The sequence below is a fragment of the Micromys minutus genome (genome assembly GCF_963924665.1).
Source record: "Micromys minutus genome assembly, chromosome: 29".
NCBI lineage: Eukaryota > Metazoa > Chordata > Mammalia > Rodentia > Muridae > Micromys > Micromys minutus.
This window is the reverse complement of record NC_137964.1, coordinates 25,675,669-25,692,182: the sequence shown is the minus strand read 5'-3', so window position 1 is coordinate 25,692,182 and position 16,514 is coordinate 25,675,669. Positions and strand designations below refer to the sequence as shown.

Genomic DNA, 16,514 nt, shown 5'->3' with positions numbered 1-16,514 from the left:
CGGATCGTAAGATTATGTATGTGCAGTCTTGCAGTGAAGGTCCATTCTGGGAGCAGTAGAGCTCCTAACCACTGCTGGTCACTGCCCGAGAGACGTCTGTGACCAGAAAAGCTCATGCTTCACATCAGCAGGATATATGTCTTCTTTTACCTTTCAGAGTTTGCCGTGGCTTTCTGGCTGTATGTACCCACATGCCCCCTCTGTCCCCACAGGACACTCACATCCCACACTGCACCCCCTACCATCTCTAAAGACTCGGAGAGCCTCCTTCTGTCAGTATCTGACTGATAGCCTCTGTAGTGAATTCTACTGTGGGCTAGCCTGCCACGCTCAAGGAGAACTCAGATTGCTTCTGGGAAAATGCTTTGTTCTTTATGGTGTGGCTTTTTTTTTTTTTTTTTTTTTTAATTTATATGAGTACACTGTAGCTGTCTTCAGACACACCAGAAGAGGGCATCAGATCCCATTACAGATGGTTGTGAGCCACCATGTGGTTGCTGGGAATTGAACTCAGGACCTCTGGAAGAGCAGTCAGTGCTCTTAACCGCTAAGCCATCTCTCCAGCCTTTGTTTTGTTTTTCCGAGACAGAGTTTTCCTGTATAGCCTGGCTGTCTTGGAACTCAAGCTATAGACCAGGCTGGCTTTGAACTCATAGAGATCTGCCTGCCTCCGACTCCAAGTGCTGGGATTAAAAGCATGCATCACCACAGCTGAGCTCTTTTAAGATCCAGTCACATCATGGCTGGAGATGGCTATGTGGTTCAGAGTCCCTGCTGCTCTTACAGAGGACCTGAGTTCAGTTCCCAACACTCACATCGGGAGTGTGACTCCACCTCTAGGGGATCTGACATCTGTCTCTCTTTCACAGACAACCATATGACACATGTGTACAGAGACACACATACACAGAGAATTTTCTTTTCAGGTGCCACATAAACACAGATCAAATGAAACCGGACATTTCAGGAATGCTATGGTTAGACTATGTCCCAAGTTCACATTTTAGAAACTGCATCTCTGGTGTGAAAAGATGAGGAGATGGAGCCTCTTGGAGGGAACTGAACCACAAGTGCTCCTCCTTCATGAATGGGTTTAAGCGGCTTCTCAAACGAGCTCAACAGAGGGACCCATGCCTTTGGTCCTTCCATGTATTGGATATTCACTTGGAATCAGACAGCAGACTTCAGCTGACCTAGCATCTGCAGGAATGGCGTTCTTGGCCTCCAGAAACTTGGGGAATTTCTATTTGCAAATTAGGCAGTTGGGGGCACTCTGTTACAGCAACAGTTCAAGCTAGGTCATGCTTTGTTCACTGTCCCAGAGGCTGAGAAACCATGATGGCCCCGCCTCACTTCTTGGCCTGAGGGTTAGATGTTTTCGGTACTGTTTAACTTGTTCACCTGGGGTCATCTTGTGTTCAGCAGCCTCTCTACTCACTGGCGCAGTCTGGTACTACCTCATAAGTGTGGGAGTCAGTGAAAGGACCCCTCACTCGTACATGCATGAGTGGGCAGCTGGACTCCCTAAAGCTAAAGCCTTCACAGTGATGAACCCCTTCCCAAGTACTAGGATTACAAGCACACGTACCACATCTAACAACAGCCCGTATTTCCGAAGCATAGATTGGGGCTTTTCAGATTTCGCCTCCTGTCCCCCGATAACAGAGAGTAAAGTTCAAAGCCTGGAAAACAATATCCAGCCACAGGACTGTCTCCTGGGATGAAAGCCACTCCCTGCCGCTCACCTATCCAACCTCACGAAGCCCCACCTTTACCTTCACGCTTCAACCTCTGGGTTGGCTCACCTGGGAGCAGTTTACATGGGACCCCAGAATGTGCACCCTGCCCTGTTTCCAAGAACTGTGGATATGTCTGGTCTCAGAATCAAACCCTAGGACATGCCTGCCAGCTGCGCTAGCTGTGATGTGGACATCTGACTTGCTCTCAACCTAAGGGGAAGGAATATCGATGTAAGCAGAAACACCACAAAGGAATCAAAGACTCCCCGGGAGGCCCAGGCTTTGCACCATTTTGCTGTCTGTTTATTTCAAGTTAACAGAGAAGCTTGATCACCTGTGGGAAAAGAACCGAAAGCTCGTCTTGTAAGTGATAAATACACAGTATTTAACTTTATACACCTGATAAAAGGGAAATGCATAGTAGAGAGGCCAAGGGGGAATCAAACAGAAGCAGATGGCACTGGTTACCAAATAGAAAAGTCCAAAGTCCCACGAGACTCGGCCCACAGAGCTGGAGAAGACAGAAACCAAGGGTCTTCCCTAGCACCTTGGGAGCAAATGGAGGCTGTGGTTCCTCGTTGGCAATGTAAAGAGCGCCCCCTGGAAGATGGGCGAGAACTGCAGGCCTAGCCTGGTGTCAGCTTGCACAGATGTTATCCTAAATCTCCAAAGGTACAAGGATAAGAATTCTGTCCCGTGGAAAGGCCAGACCAGTAGGGAGGTGGCCTTTGCTGTCCCAAGAGAGAACAAAGGGCTCTGTAAAGTGTCCGGGAGCCCGTGAGACACATGGGGGAGGCAGTAAAGACAGAAAGAGAGGAATGGGGCTTGTGCTTCCTTCAAGGCCATAGGTACAGGCCAAGGTTGCTTACACATGAATCATGGGTGACCCAGCCACGGAAGGAATAGTGGGCATCCTATCTGCCCACGAGAAAAGCCACTCTGATGGTTTCTTTCCTCGATAATGATGCTTTTGAAAACAATGTTTGTGCTCTAATGCTCTGGTTATAGCTGGATCTCTTATGCTTTCCACGGCAGCTGGGCAGGATGGGGGGCAAGGGAGAGGGGAGTCACACTTTTCCACAGCTTTCTTTGGTGTTTCTTTAAGAGAAAAAAGTTACCTACGCAGACCCTCTCAATTCCTTCTGCCTAACTGGCTGGGTGCTGCCTGGTTGCTGGCAACCCTAAGACATCCTAGATGCAGTGCCGTGGTCGGGAGAAACGGCATTGCCCAGAAGGGTTGTGTAAACACAAGAATTCTGCAGAACTCTGTCTGTAGAAGCCACTAGGGCAGGCCACTCAGCCAAGCCTGAGCCCGGGAAGATAGGCTGGGCCTGAGCAGTACAACCTGTTGGCTTCAACCACCAGGTGCTTACTGCAAACTAAACTTCCAGCCGTGTGTGGCTGGAAGGGGTAGAGCTACTGGGTTGTTTCTCCTTAAATTTTAAAAAGGGAAAGTGACAGGAAGTCCTTGGCCACACAGACCCTCCCCACACTGCAGTCTTTACCCGAATTCTAAATGCTTATTGTGACAGCAGGGGAAATGGCTAAACCACAGTCAAGAGCTTAAGAAACCCTACGGAAGCCAGAAATGTCTGGACTCCACACATGCCAGAAGGCAGTCTTCTGGGCCCCATGACTAGCAAGACAGTCATTACCAGATCATTCCAAAGCACTGGGGAAACCAATCTGGAAGCCCCGTTAAACTTCCTGCTTTCTTCTGTGGCCCTGGGTTGTCACACCCAAGCTTCTACAAACTTCCAATATTGGCTGAATGTCAAAACGGTTCTAGGGTTCTGGCTCCAAAAAAAAAAAAAAAACCGAAGGCCCTTTGCCCTGAGGAATGTTCTGGGTTTTGATACTTTCCTCTACCATGGCACCCTGATGTCACCGTGGTTCCTACTAAAGCTTTGAGCCTAAGGATAGCCATTTGTGCCCAAGCTGAGTGACAAGCTTGCCTAAGTGGCCCTCGGGAAACTGATGTTTTGCTGACTGTATGGACCAGACAATATGGAGGAGGAAAGAAAGCTTACAGTGTCTGGAACACACACGTAATAAGTGAGCCGAGAGCAGCTGCTAATACACGGGCACAGCTGTCATTGGCTCTCAGTCCCTGTCACACAGCTGTGGGGAGGGAGCTGGGACACACACAGACCATGGAAGCTCCAGTATGTAACTTCTGAACTTCTCCAGAGTTCTGGCTGGTTAGAGACTTGGAGATAGTCCTAAGTCATGTAATGTACATGAAAAGAGTAGATATCACCCTCAAGTTTCCGCCAGTTTACCAAGAGAATTCGCTTAGCTGACGACCTCAGAAACCCATTTTGAGCAGCTAACATGAAGAAATGTGTTCAGCCCCCCAGACAAACCTTTGCCACCACGGCTGCTAAATGCTCTCTCAGAGTTTCGAAACTACCCCTCAAGCATTTCAACTTGAAGCCCTTTTAGTTTTCCCGACTATAATTTTACCCATTTTTTTTTTTTAAAAAGAAGAAAACACTTAAAAAGTCCTCATTACAAATAAATGACATCGAAGTTCCCTGCAGCTACTGAGGGCTAGCCCTATCTTCCCATTGTCCTGGAAGGTGCCCAGGCATGGGGTTTGTATGTGGGTCACACCAGTCCTACTCCCCCTCAGTGTAGCCCCAGCCAGCAGGAGTTTCCCCACTTGATTCTCCATGCAGCTCAAACCCCACACACATTCACCTGGTACATCTGACATGGTTCTGAATTCACAATGGAGGGGGTTGGGTTTTTTTTTTTTTTTTTTTTTTTTGGCATTAAAACATTTTAAAAAGCAATTGTCCCAAACAAAATGCATGTTGGTTTCAGTTTGCAACTCCTCACACCCGCCGGTCCGGCCAACCAGCGGCCAAAGTCGACGACATCATGGAGTCAAGTCCTTTTTTTTTTTTTCTTTGTCCCCTTAGACAACAAAGGGAGAAAAAAGAAAGAAGAGGGAAAAAAAACCACAAGAAAAACAACAGCAACAACAACAACAACAAAAAACAAAAACAAAAACAAAAAAAAACCTGAAAAACCAGATAACCAGAGATGACAGTCAAGGCTCTACACACGTGCTTGGTTTCCGTAGGACATGCTGCTATGGAAACGCAGGGTGCAGCAGCCCCGTGCAGGGCCGCACAGCCAGGCATGCGAGGTCAAGTGGTCCACGCAGCTACTCCGGCTCCATCGCCTCCTCGGGCTGCAGTGGAGGCATGCGTGGTGGGGAGCCTGGGGCTGGAGCCCCCCAACTTTCCACGCAGGGACCACCTTTCACAAGAGCACTTCCTCCTCCCCCACAGGGGCTGGCTCTGGGCCCCGGAGGCTGTCTTCGCTGCCTTGCTTCCTGCTCGTCGAACAGAAAATCAGCATTAAGGCTTGGAGAAATGATGGCCGAGCCCTGACCGACTCCCACCTTGGCATGCCTCTGCTCCCATGTGATACATCTGATCTTTCAGATGCTCTCCCCATTTCTACTCATTTACTTAAACATTTCAAAGCCGACTTTGCCTCCTCTGTAAATGGAGAAGCCAGATTTACCTGAAAGACCAAAGAACTATGAACAGGTGCCAAGCCACCTATGGGGCACCCCAAATCACTCCAAAGTCCTGGGGGGGATGTTCTCTGAGGTCTATAGTGTTCTTTCCTTTCTCACCCCCACTGTGAACTGCTGGGACTGTGACAAGGATATGTGTGAATTGGCCTGGTCCATGGGGCCTTCAGGAAAAGCCTGCAACACCCAGACTACTACCCTAGGCTCAAAGGAAGACTCTTGGGAGGGAAGGGAAGACCACTCCCTTCTCAGAAGAGTCCCTCATCATCCCACTCCTGCCTTGGTGTGCCAGCCATGGATGGGGTTCACCAGACAAAGGGGAGCTCGATAGAGTGGACTGTGCTCCAGGCTGTCTTTGTAGGAACTTTGTAGACGCCAAGTAGAGTCTGCGTTGTAAGAAAAGCCGCTGGCCTTGCTACTTGGGGTTACTGTCCAACTCTTAACAATTATCTGTGTACTCTACCCAAACAGGGGACTCTGTCCCTACACAGGGAAGGTAAACTGTGGTATCTACATGTCCCTAAGAAAGAACTACCTATGTTTGGGAATTACATTATCTGGTATTTTTATCTTCCTGGGAAGGATGTCTGCCCTTAAAGGTGCCGACTGGTGCAGACAAGCCCAAGCCCAGGATCTCCCACAAATAAGCCCTACAAATTCCCCACCCTCAGAGGTAACCTAGGTGACGCTGTGTCCGCTGGGTGAGGAAAGAAGGGGCGGTATAGCACTGAGGCCAGCCCAGTCTGTTGAAATATTGCCATTTTGATCTCACCGAAAACAAAGAAACAAAGAACAGGCTTGCTCACAGTCCAGTTGGGAGGCAGCCTAGGTTTTGGCAAGCCTCTCCTCAAAGAATGGCTTCCATTTCTCATGAACACAGAGGTGGGCTACAGGTCATCTGGGAACAAGATGGGGATGAGGGAGCCATCTGCCTAGCCGCTAATTCAGACACATCTTCCTGGCTCTCCTCAAAACACCGCTCCCGAACAGCAGGTGTTCTCTTACATCACAGGAGCCCCTGGCCCCTAGGATACAGGTGGCTGAGAATGTCCTCACATAACGCAATCTCCAACAAAGAGAAAATAGTTCCCACTTGATTTAAATGACCACGGCAATTTCATTCATTTGTGATGGCCTAGACAGAAACGCCGTCTACCAATGAATCCAGTGCTACTATCCAGCTAAATACTCCTCAGTTTTGAAAAGGCATGGAGTGTTGGCACATGCGGTACTGTGGACAAGCCGTGAGGACAGAGAGGGGCCAGATGTGAAAGGTCACACAGCGTACCACACACTTACAAAACCCTGAAGAATGGACAAATCTGCAGAGAGCTGGACAGGCCTCTGTGGATGCTGGGAAATGAGACCTGAGTAGACGAAGTTTAGAGGAAGAAAGTCCCCTCCGGGGCTGAAACTATCCCAGTGGCCAGGAGACTCGGCCACACACTTTACAGTGATGGGCTACGGAGTGTTAATTATTTGCCGGTAAAACCAAAGCTTCTCCATTGTTTTGCAGGGCTGGGAATGATGAAGCCCACGGCTTTGTGCGTGCGCTCTACCAGCCTCTGACAAAGCCACCGTGTGTCTGTGTTCATGTTCACATGTGACTGCAGGCCAGGGGTCAACTGGAGGCAATTTCCCTGGTACTGTCTGAAGAAAAACTTTGTTCTTTGAAGCTAGGCTAGACAGTGAGTTCTAGGAATCTGCCTGTCTCCACCTTCCCAGGAAACTCAGGCTACCTCACCTGGGACTTTACACAGGTTCCAGGGCATTGAACTCAAGTCCTCATGCTTGTGTGGGAAACACTTTGACCAATGAATGAGCTCCCTGGCACCATAAAGCTAGTTTTAACACCAGAAGTGGCTGAGAGGAGTTCCCGGGTGAGTCTGGCAACCTCATCGGGGTCAGTGAGAAGGACACTGGGATATCTATCCTAATCCAGGCACACAGGGGAACAGGGTTACCAGACGAGTCTACCCAACATTACAGGGGCCAAAGTGTTCATCTGTGTCAGAAGTTGAAGGTTACACTGGCCTAGATATGCAGGCCGGAAGGAGAAGGCCCAGAATCCTGCTAAGATCATTGCTAGCTTTGAACCCATCAGAATTGCAGAGGAGCCCTCGGGAAGAGCCACAGAATGCAGCAGGCCTGTCCTACGGCTCCATGTGCATAATTAGATCACAGCCCAGGAGAATTTCATTGCCACTAACGTGCATGGGTATGCAGCTACCCAGATGGGCCTGAAGACCTGGGTGAGTTTACAGGCATTCCGGGTGCAGCGCCATGCACCGAAGCCCAGCCCACATGCATGACACACCATGGGACCCAAGCCCCTCACTGTAAACCCAGAGGCCCTCAGTGAGCCAGGCACAGCAGCCCAGGCTGAAGGCACATCTGCCTGCTAGAGATGCCCACGTGCTCTGCAGCTGCCCGCCCCCAGGCCCCAGCGGAGGGGAGGCAATGGCACAGACAGGTAGACAGGCATTACCTTGGGCTCAGACAAGGGCTCCCATTCCCTGGTTGGTTTTTTGCTGGAATTGCCAGAGGAAGGGAAAAGGGAAGTGAGAAGGGACCCTGGGGATGTCCTCAAACTCTAGACAGTAGACCCTTGCATTTTCCAGAGAGCCTGTATCAGGGTGGGCATTTGGAGCAAGAGAATGGACACGTGTGTTCACACAGAAAGTCCCAGGGTAAAGCCATATGACTCATCCATCATGTGATTCTGTGGCCACTGAGTGCTACAACCCAGAGACCCCCAGTGAAAGAATAAGTCCTCAGAGGAAGGTGGAACTTCAGGGCAGGTACACTGTCAACAGGTGAATGCTGGCTGTGCCGAGGAGAACACAAGGGCAAAGCCCAGGCATAGCTTCTACAACCCTCCCCAACACTGGAAGGAAGATGGCAGTCACTCACGTGAGCAGGTTTCCGGGTGCCGACAAGGAACGTTCCTCCCGCCGGCTACCTTCAAACGGGTTCCCAAAAGAGCGTTTCCGAATCATGGTCTTCACTAGGATCTGCGGGAGGAGAGGGAAGGCAGCAATGATGGTTGGGCCACAGGGGAAGGCTCTACATCTTTTCCTCTCTGGTCCCTGCCAGATCCCAGGGCTCATGACTCTCCCTTTCTACCCAGGAGCTGCAAGCCGGAGCCATCCTGAACCTGGGGGCAGCTGGCTTCCTGCAGCTTGCTGCCTGGCTCACTTAGGATCCAGGCTCCCGGCTCTATTGTGTGGCTTGTCATAATCCAGTTCCAGTCCTACCCAACCTCAAGGCCCTGTGGCCCAGAGCTGGCTGTGCCATTGCTGGAAGTCCCCCGAGCCCATCCCTACTCCACTCCACCAAGAAACAAGCTTTAATATCATAACTCTTGGGGCAGAGATGATGTATGTTCAAAACTGAGACTGCGTTCACACAGATAAACTTACCAATATAAGAGGTCAGAACCTCTAAATCTACCACAACCTATGGATGCTCAAGCCCCTTACACAGATTTCCGTGTCTGTATATAACCTTGGCATGTTCCCCAATGTACTTAAACCATCTCTAACCCATAACACCAAACACTATATAAACAGTTGTCTAGACCCTATCAGTTAGGACATGACAACAAGTCAGGCTTACATGTTTGGTCCAGACCTAATTTTCCTTTTTTTTCATGTATTTTTGAGCAGTGGTTGGTTGCTTTTATGATGTGGAAACCAACTATATGCAACTGAATGGGTTTTAGTTCATTCATGTCACCTTGATCCAGTTTCAGATTTCTACTACCCTAAGGGAAAAACCTATACCTGCATCCTTTCCCCCTACAGCCCTTGGGAAGCTCGGATCTTCCTGTCTGTGTGGATTCACCCAGTCTGGGCACTTCCTATAATGGGACGTGCACTGGCCTTTTGTGTCTGTTTCTTAATTAAAACATTTTATGTCTACGAATGCCTTCCCTGCATGTATGTATGCGTACTGTGTACATGCCTGGATGCATGTATGTGTGTGCACTGTGTACATGCCTGGAGTCACAGAAGAGGGTGTCGATTCCCATGGCAATGAAGTTGTAGCTAGATGTGAGCCGCCATGTGGGTGCTGGGGTTCTCTGCAAGAGCAGTAAGTGTCCTTAACCACTGAGCCATCTCTCCAGCCCCTGAAAAGAATTTTAGTCTGTGCATCACATGCATGCCTGGTACCTGCAGAAGCCAGAAGTGTTGGATCCCTTGGAACTGGAGTTACTCAGAGTTGTGAGCTGTCAGGTGGGTGCTGGGAATTGAACCTGGGTCCTCTGGAAGAGCAGTCAGTGCTCCTAACTGCTAAGCCGTCTTCCAGCCCCTCAAAAAGTCTTCAAATCTTTTCTGTGTGGTGGTGGTGATGACGTGCGGCCATGCATGTGTGGAGGTCAGAGGGCAACCCCTGCTGTTAGGGCCTCTTCTGAGTCTCTAGCTTTTCGCTGCTGTGGCTGCCAGGCTAGGGCAGCTCCAGATGATTCTATCTGCCTCGTGTCTCCCAGTAAGGGTGTTCCGAGATCGTTCTAACTTCTCACATGGGCTCCGGGGATCTGAACTCAGGTTGTTGGGCTTGTGTGGCATCGCAAAGCATGTTTGTAACTCTAGCTCCGAGGGACCTGATACCCTTTTGCGATCTCCCTCCATGTGAGCATGAGCGTTCATCCACTTACAATCACACATGTACACACAACTAGAATTCTAAAAATATTCAGATGTAAAGAAAAAAAAAGCACCGATTTACAAAAAGGTTGGAATACACAAATGTCCATCAGCTGGAAGGTGTTAAAATGGTGGCTCATCTATAGAGAACTCAGTCACCAAAGGAATGAGCACCCGATATCACCACACAGTTGAACCTTGGAAATGTGACACTAGTAAAGGAAGCCAGACACAAAGGGCCACACAGTACAGGATCCCACTGATACCAAATGTCCAGCACAGATCACCAGAGGAAGAGAACGGAGCAGTGACCACCTACAATGAGGGGAGGAAGAATGGGGACCTGGGGTTTCTTATGATTGTCTGAAAACAGCTCAGCAGCAGGGAATGACGTTTGTGCTCTAAGTGTCCCAAATGCCAATAAAGAGAATAAAAGCCACACCCACCCCAGCAGCATGACAGCTCCCAGCACAGCAAAGTGCCAGGAGGTTCTGGGATGAGCAGCTACTTCCCTCTGAGCTTTGAGAGGTGTTGCTCCCTAGCTCCCCTTTCTGACAGCCTCCCCTCCTGCCGCTGATCTCATGGGAAGGTTGTGCTCTGGATCCATCTTTCTTATGAGGTTGGAGCCTCAAGAACCAGTGCCAGCTCAAGCCCGGCATGCGACAGGCACTCAGTATTTCCCGAGCAATAGGTACACAGAGAATGCTAGACCGCATACCTCCCCAGACACTTCCCAGCACCTCACCCCCCCTTCTCCGCCAGTCGGCCTGATCCTCCTGTGCTTTGGGACCTCTACTTTCCTTATCCTTCAGCAGTGTGGGCTCTCTGGAAGTTCCTTATTCGACACTGCTTATATTGTTCAGCTGTCTCTTTGTCCCTCCTTAGCAGGTTACACCCTGCCTTTCTGCATTTATCTGTTTGGTTTTTTTTTTTTCCTTCTAATTTTTATATTATGTGATTGGGAGGTTTGTCTGAGTGAGCATGTGAGTGTGTGTGTGTGTGTGTGTGTGTGTGTGTGTGTGTATGAGAAAGAGAGAGAGAGAGAGAGAGAGAGAGAGACTTGCATTTCTGGTGCCTGTATAGGCCAGAAGGCTTCATTCAGCTCTTCTGGAAGTGGAGTTACAGATTACTGTGAGCTGTGTGTGCTGAGACTCAAAGCTGGGTCCTCAGGAAGAACAGCAGGTACCCTTAATCACTCTCTCCAGCCCCTTTATCTACTTCTTAAGAGAAGACCCTTTGACCCATGCTAGGGCCTAATGTCCCTGCCTCAGGGACATTCCCAGCAGCCCTTCTATTGTACCAGACATGTACTCCTTGGCGTGACCATCTTCCAAGGAAGGCAGAGAGCATGTGGGCTGTGCTCACAACTGTTCACTGAGGAATCACTTACAAAAGCATTTCTCCACGGACAAATACCTACTGCAGACCCCCAGGCCCGATGCTTCCCACCAAGAGTGTCCCAGGATCAGAACCACCCACAGTGGCATGGAGTCGGACCCAGCTTCCTCTCCCACCACAGGCACAGGACGGGTGAGTGGGTGAAAAGTGGACTAGAACAGGTGAGTGGGTGTGGTCATGCAGAGCCCCAGGTGGGAGAAAAGGAAACATGGATGACTGCCCAGCCCTGGAGCTCAAGACCTGAAGGAGGCAAGAGTCAGTGTGGGATAAGCAAGAGAGAGCAAGTAAGCAAAGAGAACAGAAGCCAACTCTCAGATTCCCAAAGGGACGTGTGAGGCAGTGCTAGCTTTGCAGAGCCCAGGTTCTGTTAGTCTCCTCCAGCTGGGGCTGGGGCTTGAGCTAGCCAAACGTCATCTGGGCTTCTGAGAAGGCTATAGGTGCTTAGAGCCTGAACCCCTGGGCCTCCCATCTCTCTCCTGGAGCTAGGAACTCTCCTAGGTGCTGGCAGTGGGATCGCTCCTACAGTGTCCAGGGTGAAGCTTGAAGACTACTCCTTCAGTGTCTCCCCAGCAAAACCCTGTGACGAAAGATCGGGGAAAACTTTCTGCAGTGTGAGGTGGGAGCTCCTGGCCGAGAACCTCCCACATGGGAGATGTGAGACATGCCAAGTTAGTTGCTCTGGAGACCGAAAACCTCACCAGCTGGGAATCCCATCTTAGATGCTGACTCTAGCTGGGTTGTCCTCATCTTCCTGGCTCCTCTCCCCTAATGTGCTCTGAAAGCAGGAATTCCGAAGAGCAGTACAATGCCTGCAGGGGGCTCTGCCCAGCTCTACAGAAATACAGGAACCCCAGGGATACCTAGCTCTATGAGTCAGGGCTAGCCCCCAACAGGATCCTGACTCAGATCCCAGGCATCAGCCCTGCCTCGGGCTCTCTCAATTCCTGCTCTTGGTCAGTGGACCTGCCCGCCTTACCACAGTTGCCAGGCTGGGAATGTGTTTGACTGAATTCTCGACCTCCTCTTCGGTCACCTCGACCAATGTGCAGTTCTCGTCCTCCGATGGCAATGGCTCGGCCCCGTGCCTCGTGACCCAAGGGTGTAGCTTCAACGAATGACAGGAGGGGTAAGGGACAGGTGCCGCTGGTTCCCGCAAGGCCTTGCCAGTGAGCAGAGCCAAGGAGGGCATGCAGGAGGGAGAGGCCAGGGCCTGGGGTCTGGCATGCAGAAGAGCTTGTGATCCAGGCACAGACGTGAGAGAGACAGGAGGAAATGAGGAAAAGCAGAGATGGGGAATGGGAGGGGCCACAGAGCTGTGATCAGTGCAGTATCTGTTCTCCATCTGCCCCCCTTTCCCCCCCACCCCCATCACAAAAGGAACAACCAGAATTTAGCATCAGCCTTCCCCAGGAGCATCCACTGATCCCCACCAACTAACTCTCCCTGACAACAGAGGCTCTGCTCTGAACAAGTGTGTTTTCCCAGTCCACAGAAGGCGGAAACAAAGCCATGATAGGTCCAGATGGAAGGGCACACAAGGCGGCTCAGGCCCCCTCTCTGGGGTCCAAGTCCTTATTTGTGACTTTTGGGCCCTCTTAAAGACACCTGTGCAAATTCAAGTGAGCCAGGCAAGCACCTCAGAAGCCCGGGAGCACGCCTGAGATTTCTTTCTTTCTGTTTGAAGACACGGTCTCACATGTCTCAGAGTGCTCTCTGACTGACTGTGTAGCTGAGAACAACCTTAAATTTCTGATCCTGCCTCCACCCACTACGTGCTGTGATCACAGGCATGTATTACAAGGCCCAGTTCATACGGTACAAGAGCCCAGGGCTAAATGCTTGCCAGTCAACTGTTTTAGCAACTGAGCGACATCCCAAGGCCCATACTGAGATTTTGTTTTAAGGGTCAGATTGTGTACTTGGCATGACAGGGTGTGTAGGATAGTGGGCAAGGTCTCTGCTGATAGAACTTTCTACTCCAGGGCAGAAGTCGGCAGGGAAAGGTGGAACTGCCCACTAACTCTGCAGTTCCTTAAAGGGACTGGCCCACATCTTCGACAGGGCTATGAAAGGACTTGAGGTTCAGCAGCCCAGAGCATAGAGCACACAGAGGCCCCAAGACCACTCCTTGAGGGATGGACGTCATCAGCACAAGCTAATGGGAGCAAGCGCAGGCAACCCAGCTGACCGGTCACAGATCCCATTCCCCCAACACAGTGGATATAACCAGCAGCACTCTTCCCTGCCCACAGCAGCACCCAGCAACCCAGAGGCTCCAGGATACGGAAGGCGGTGATGCTGGAGGGTGTGGTGCTGTGGAAAGGGCCGAGCCAAACGTTTCCAAGCACAGGACACGGGTCTCAAAGAAATGGCCTTCTTAGCCAGCAGCAGCCAAGTACCTTGATTTCAGGCACCACAATCCGGGACTCAGGATTCTTGTCCAACATCCGGGTGATCAGATCTTTTAGGTCTTCAGCTATGTCAGGCCTGGGGATGACAACAGTCATAGGTAGGTCACAGAAAACCCAAGAAATCTGACCACTAAGGAATCAGAAGATGGTGTGATTGGCAGAGAGGCACTACTCACTGGTCTGGAAATTCCAGGGCCTGACTCTTGATCTTACTGTGCAAGCACATGATCCGTTCATCCATGAAAGGGCACTGCGGAGAGGCCAGGGAGTGCAGTGGTTAGCGGTTAACACCGGTATCCTTCAGTGCCCATCTGTGCTGCGTTATTTTCCCAGCAGAGAATGGACAGCAGTGGCCCAGGCTAGGGAGGGGGTGGGAACCATTCCCCTTCACTCCGCCCCCAACTCAGGAGAGGACCGGGAATGTCTAGCTGGTCTCAAGCCCTTATCCACCACACTACTGACCTGCTTTGTTTCAAAGCTTCAATTTCCTGCTGACACAAAAGCAAACCCTCTTCCCTGCCTACCTACCCAGACAGCAGTAAGAAAGCTGAGAGTAGTATGTGTGCACACATGTGCACATGTGTCTGAGAGTATAATTATGAGTGTGTATGTGTGTGTGATTGTGTGTTTGTGTGATTATGTGTGAGAGAGAACGAGAAAGAGACAAAGATACAGAGTGTGTGTATATAAGTGTTTGTAAGTGTGATTGTGTGTGTGTGATTATGAGTGTGTATGAGAAAGAGAGAGAGAGAGAGAGAGTGTGTGTGTTCGTGGTTATGAGGGTTTACCCTGGTTCAGGAGCCAAAGGAGAATTTCTGTGACTACACACAGCCAATCCATGGCACCCTCTACCTGGAATGATCTCCTCATCAGCTGCAGGGCTTTGTCTCTCCAGTCATGTCTGACAGAACTACCTATGAGTAGTCCCCTGCAGAGCAGACCTACCTCATTCTTGCCAACCACGCCATCCCCAGCTGGGCACCTAACCCTGGCATGACCGTCATTTACTGATAACTGATACCTCTCTACTGAAACCTACTCTACCAGCTCAGGGCTTCCTGGCTGGCTATTTCTCAGAATTCCCTGTCACAGTAAAGATCCACTGAAATTCAAATTGATTAATGAAAATTCAAATTGATTCTGTCTAACCTCTCAGGGCGAGGGTGCAGTTCAAAGGGTGCTTAGTATGCACAAGGCTGGGTTTGACTGACAGCTGAGAGAAGGTAAAAATGATAATAACTAGATATAGAGATACTATAACATAATGGGAGATTCCAGGTGGTGGGGTTGTGGAGTATGATGGTTTGAGTATGTTTGGCCCATAGGAAGTGGCACTATTAAGAGGTGTGGCCTTGTTGGAGTAGGTGTGGCCTTATTGGAGTGGATGTGGCCTTGTTGGAGTGGGTGTGGCCTTGTTGGAATAGGTGTGGCCTTGCTGGGTAGGTGTGGCCTTGTTGGAGTGGGTGTGGCCTTCTTGGAAGAAGTGCATCACTGTGGGTGTGGGCTCTGAAGCTCCGCCCAGTGTGAGAGTCAGTCTCTCCTGGTTGCCTTCTAATCAAGATGCAGAACTCTGAACTCCTTTGACAGCACCATGCTTTCCTGCACTCTGCAAGGATTCCTGCTATGATGATAACGGACTACACCTCTGAAACTGTAAGCCAGCCCCAGCTAAATGATTAATCTTATAAGAGTTGCCTTGGTCACGGTGTCTCTTTACCTAAGAAAACCTAAGGAAACCCTAACACATAGTTTTTTACTACAGACTTTGTTCAACTTTATGTTAAACTGAAAATTGTTCTGAAGATACACCTTTTATTACATGTATGTGTGTGTGTGTGTGTGTGTGTCTGCATGTAAATATGTGCCACTTGTATGCAGTGCCCAGAGAGACCAGTAGAGAGAGTGAGAACCCCTGGAACTCAAGTTTCAGCCCATTATGAGTAGCCATATAGATGCTGGGAACCAACCTGGTTTCTCTGCATGTTCTCAGTTAGGCCAATTCACTAGTCCCAAGAAAAAACTTCCAAGCAAACATTGAAGGAAACTCCCTCCCCCACCTTCCTTTCTTTCTTTTTCTTTCTTCTCTCTTGGACACAAAATCTCTCTCTTTAACCCTTATGGTCCTGAAACTCTCAAGAGCAGACTGGCCTCAAACTCAGACACCAGGCTCTGTGTCCCAAGTACTGGGATTATAGGTGTGTGCCACCATACCAGGCTTTGAGACACAATTCTTAAGCTTTCCTCTACAGGAGTATGCGCTCAAAAAGAAAAGGAGCAAAATTCAAACTGAGCTTCACAGTTAAAAGAGATGCCTTGCCAAACATGGTGGTGCAGGCCTTTAATCGCAACCCTCGGAAGCAGAGGTAGGAGGATCTCTGTGAGTTCAAGGTCAGCCTCGTCCCCAGGAGAGCCAGGGCTACACAGAGAAACACTGTCTTAATAAGGCAAAATAAACAAAACCAAAACCACTCCCTAAGTCAATAATGCTCTACAAACTATGATTCCCATTCCCATTCTATCCCTAGCAATAGCTAGGAACACCGATGAAAAGAACATCAAACCAGTACTCAGTAAAGCTGCTAAGAATGCAGTGATTGATTAGTGATGTCTGTCTCAGGCTGAGGAACAGAGGTGGTTTATTTGTTGTGTATTTGCTCTAAATTCATCAAGTATCTACAATCTCCACAGTCTCTGCAGATCCTTCTGTTTCTTTCGACCATTTTTGTACAAAGGAGAACACCACGGAGATACGTATATTACAAAT

General features: G+C 49.8%; 1 protein-coding gene across 5 annotated transcripts in view; it reads right to left on the bottom strand.

Annotated features, from left to right (window-relative positions):
• Positions 1 to 2,069: 2,069 nt before the first annotated feature.
• CAMKK2 (calcium/calmodulin dependent protein kinase kinase 2) overlaps positions 2,070 to 16,514 on the bottom strand; it is a 47,814-nt gene continuing 33,369 nt past the window's right edge. The window contains exons 12-17 of one of the 5 annotated variants that reach the window (XM_080940838.1): positions 13,927 to 14,000; positions 13,739 to 13,826; positions 12,316 to 12,444; positions 8,206 to 8,306; positions 7,781 to 7,823; positions 2,070 to 5,085 (exon numbers count right to left, since the gene is read on the bottom strand). In XM_080940838.1, the coding sequence (XP_080796964.1) occupies positions 4,915 to 5,085; positions 7,781 to 7,823; positions 8,206 to 8,306; positions 12,316 to 12,444; positions 13,739 to 13,826; positions 13,927 to 14,000 (606 nt within the window). In that variant the 3' untranslated portion in view covers positions 2,070 to 4,914. The remainder of the gene's footprint in view (positions 5,086 to 7,780; positions 7,824 to 8,205; positions 8,307 to 12,315; positions 12,445 to 13,738; positions 13,827 to 13,926; positions 14,001 to 16,514) is intronic. The other 4 variants (XM_080940835.1, XM_080940836.1, XM_080940834.1 and 1 more) reach the window with 4 other exon arrangements.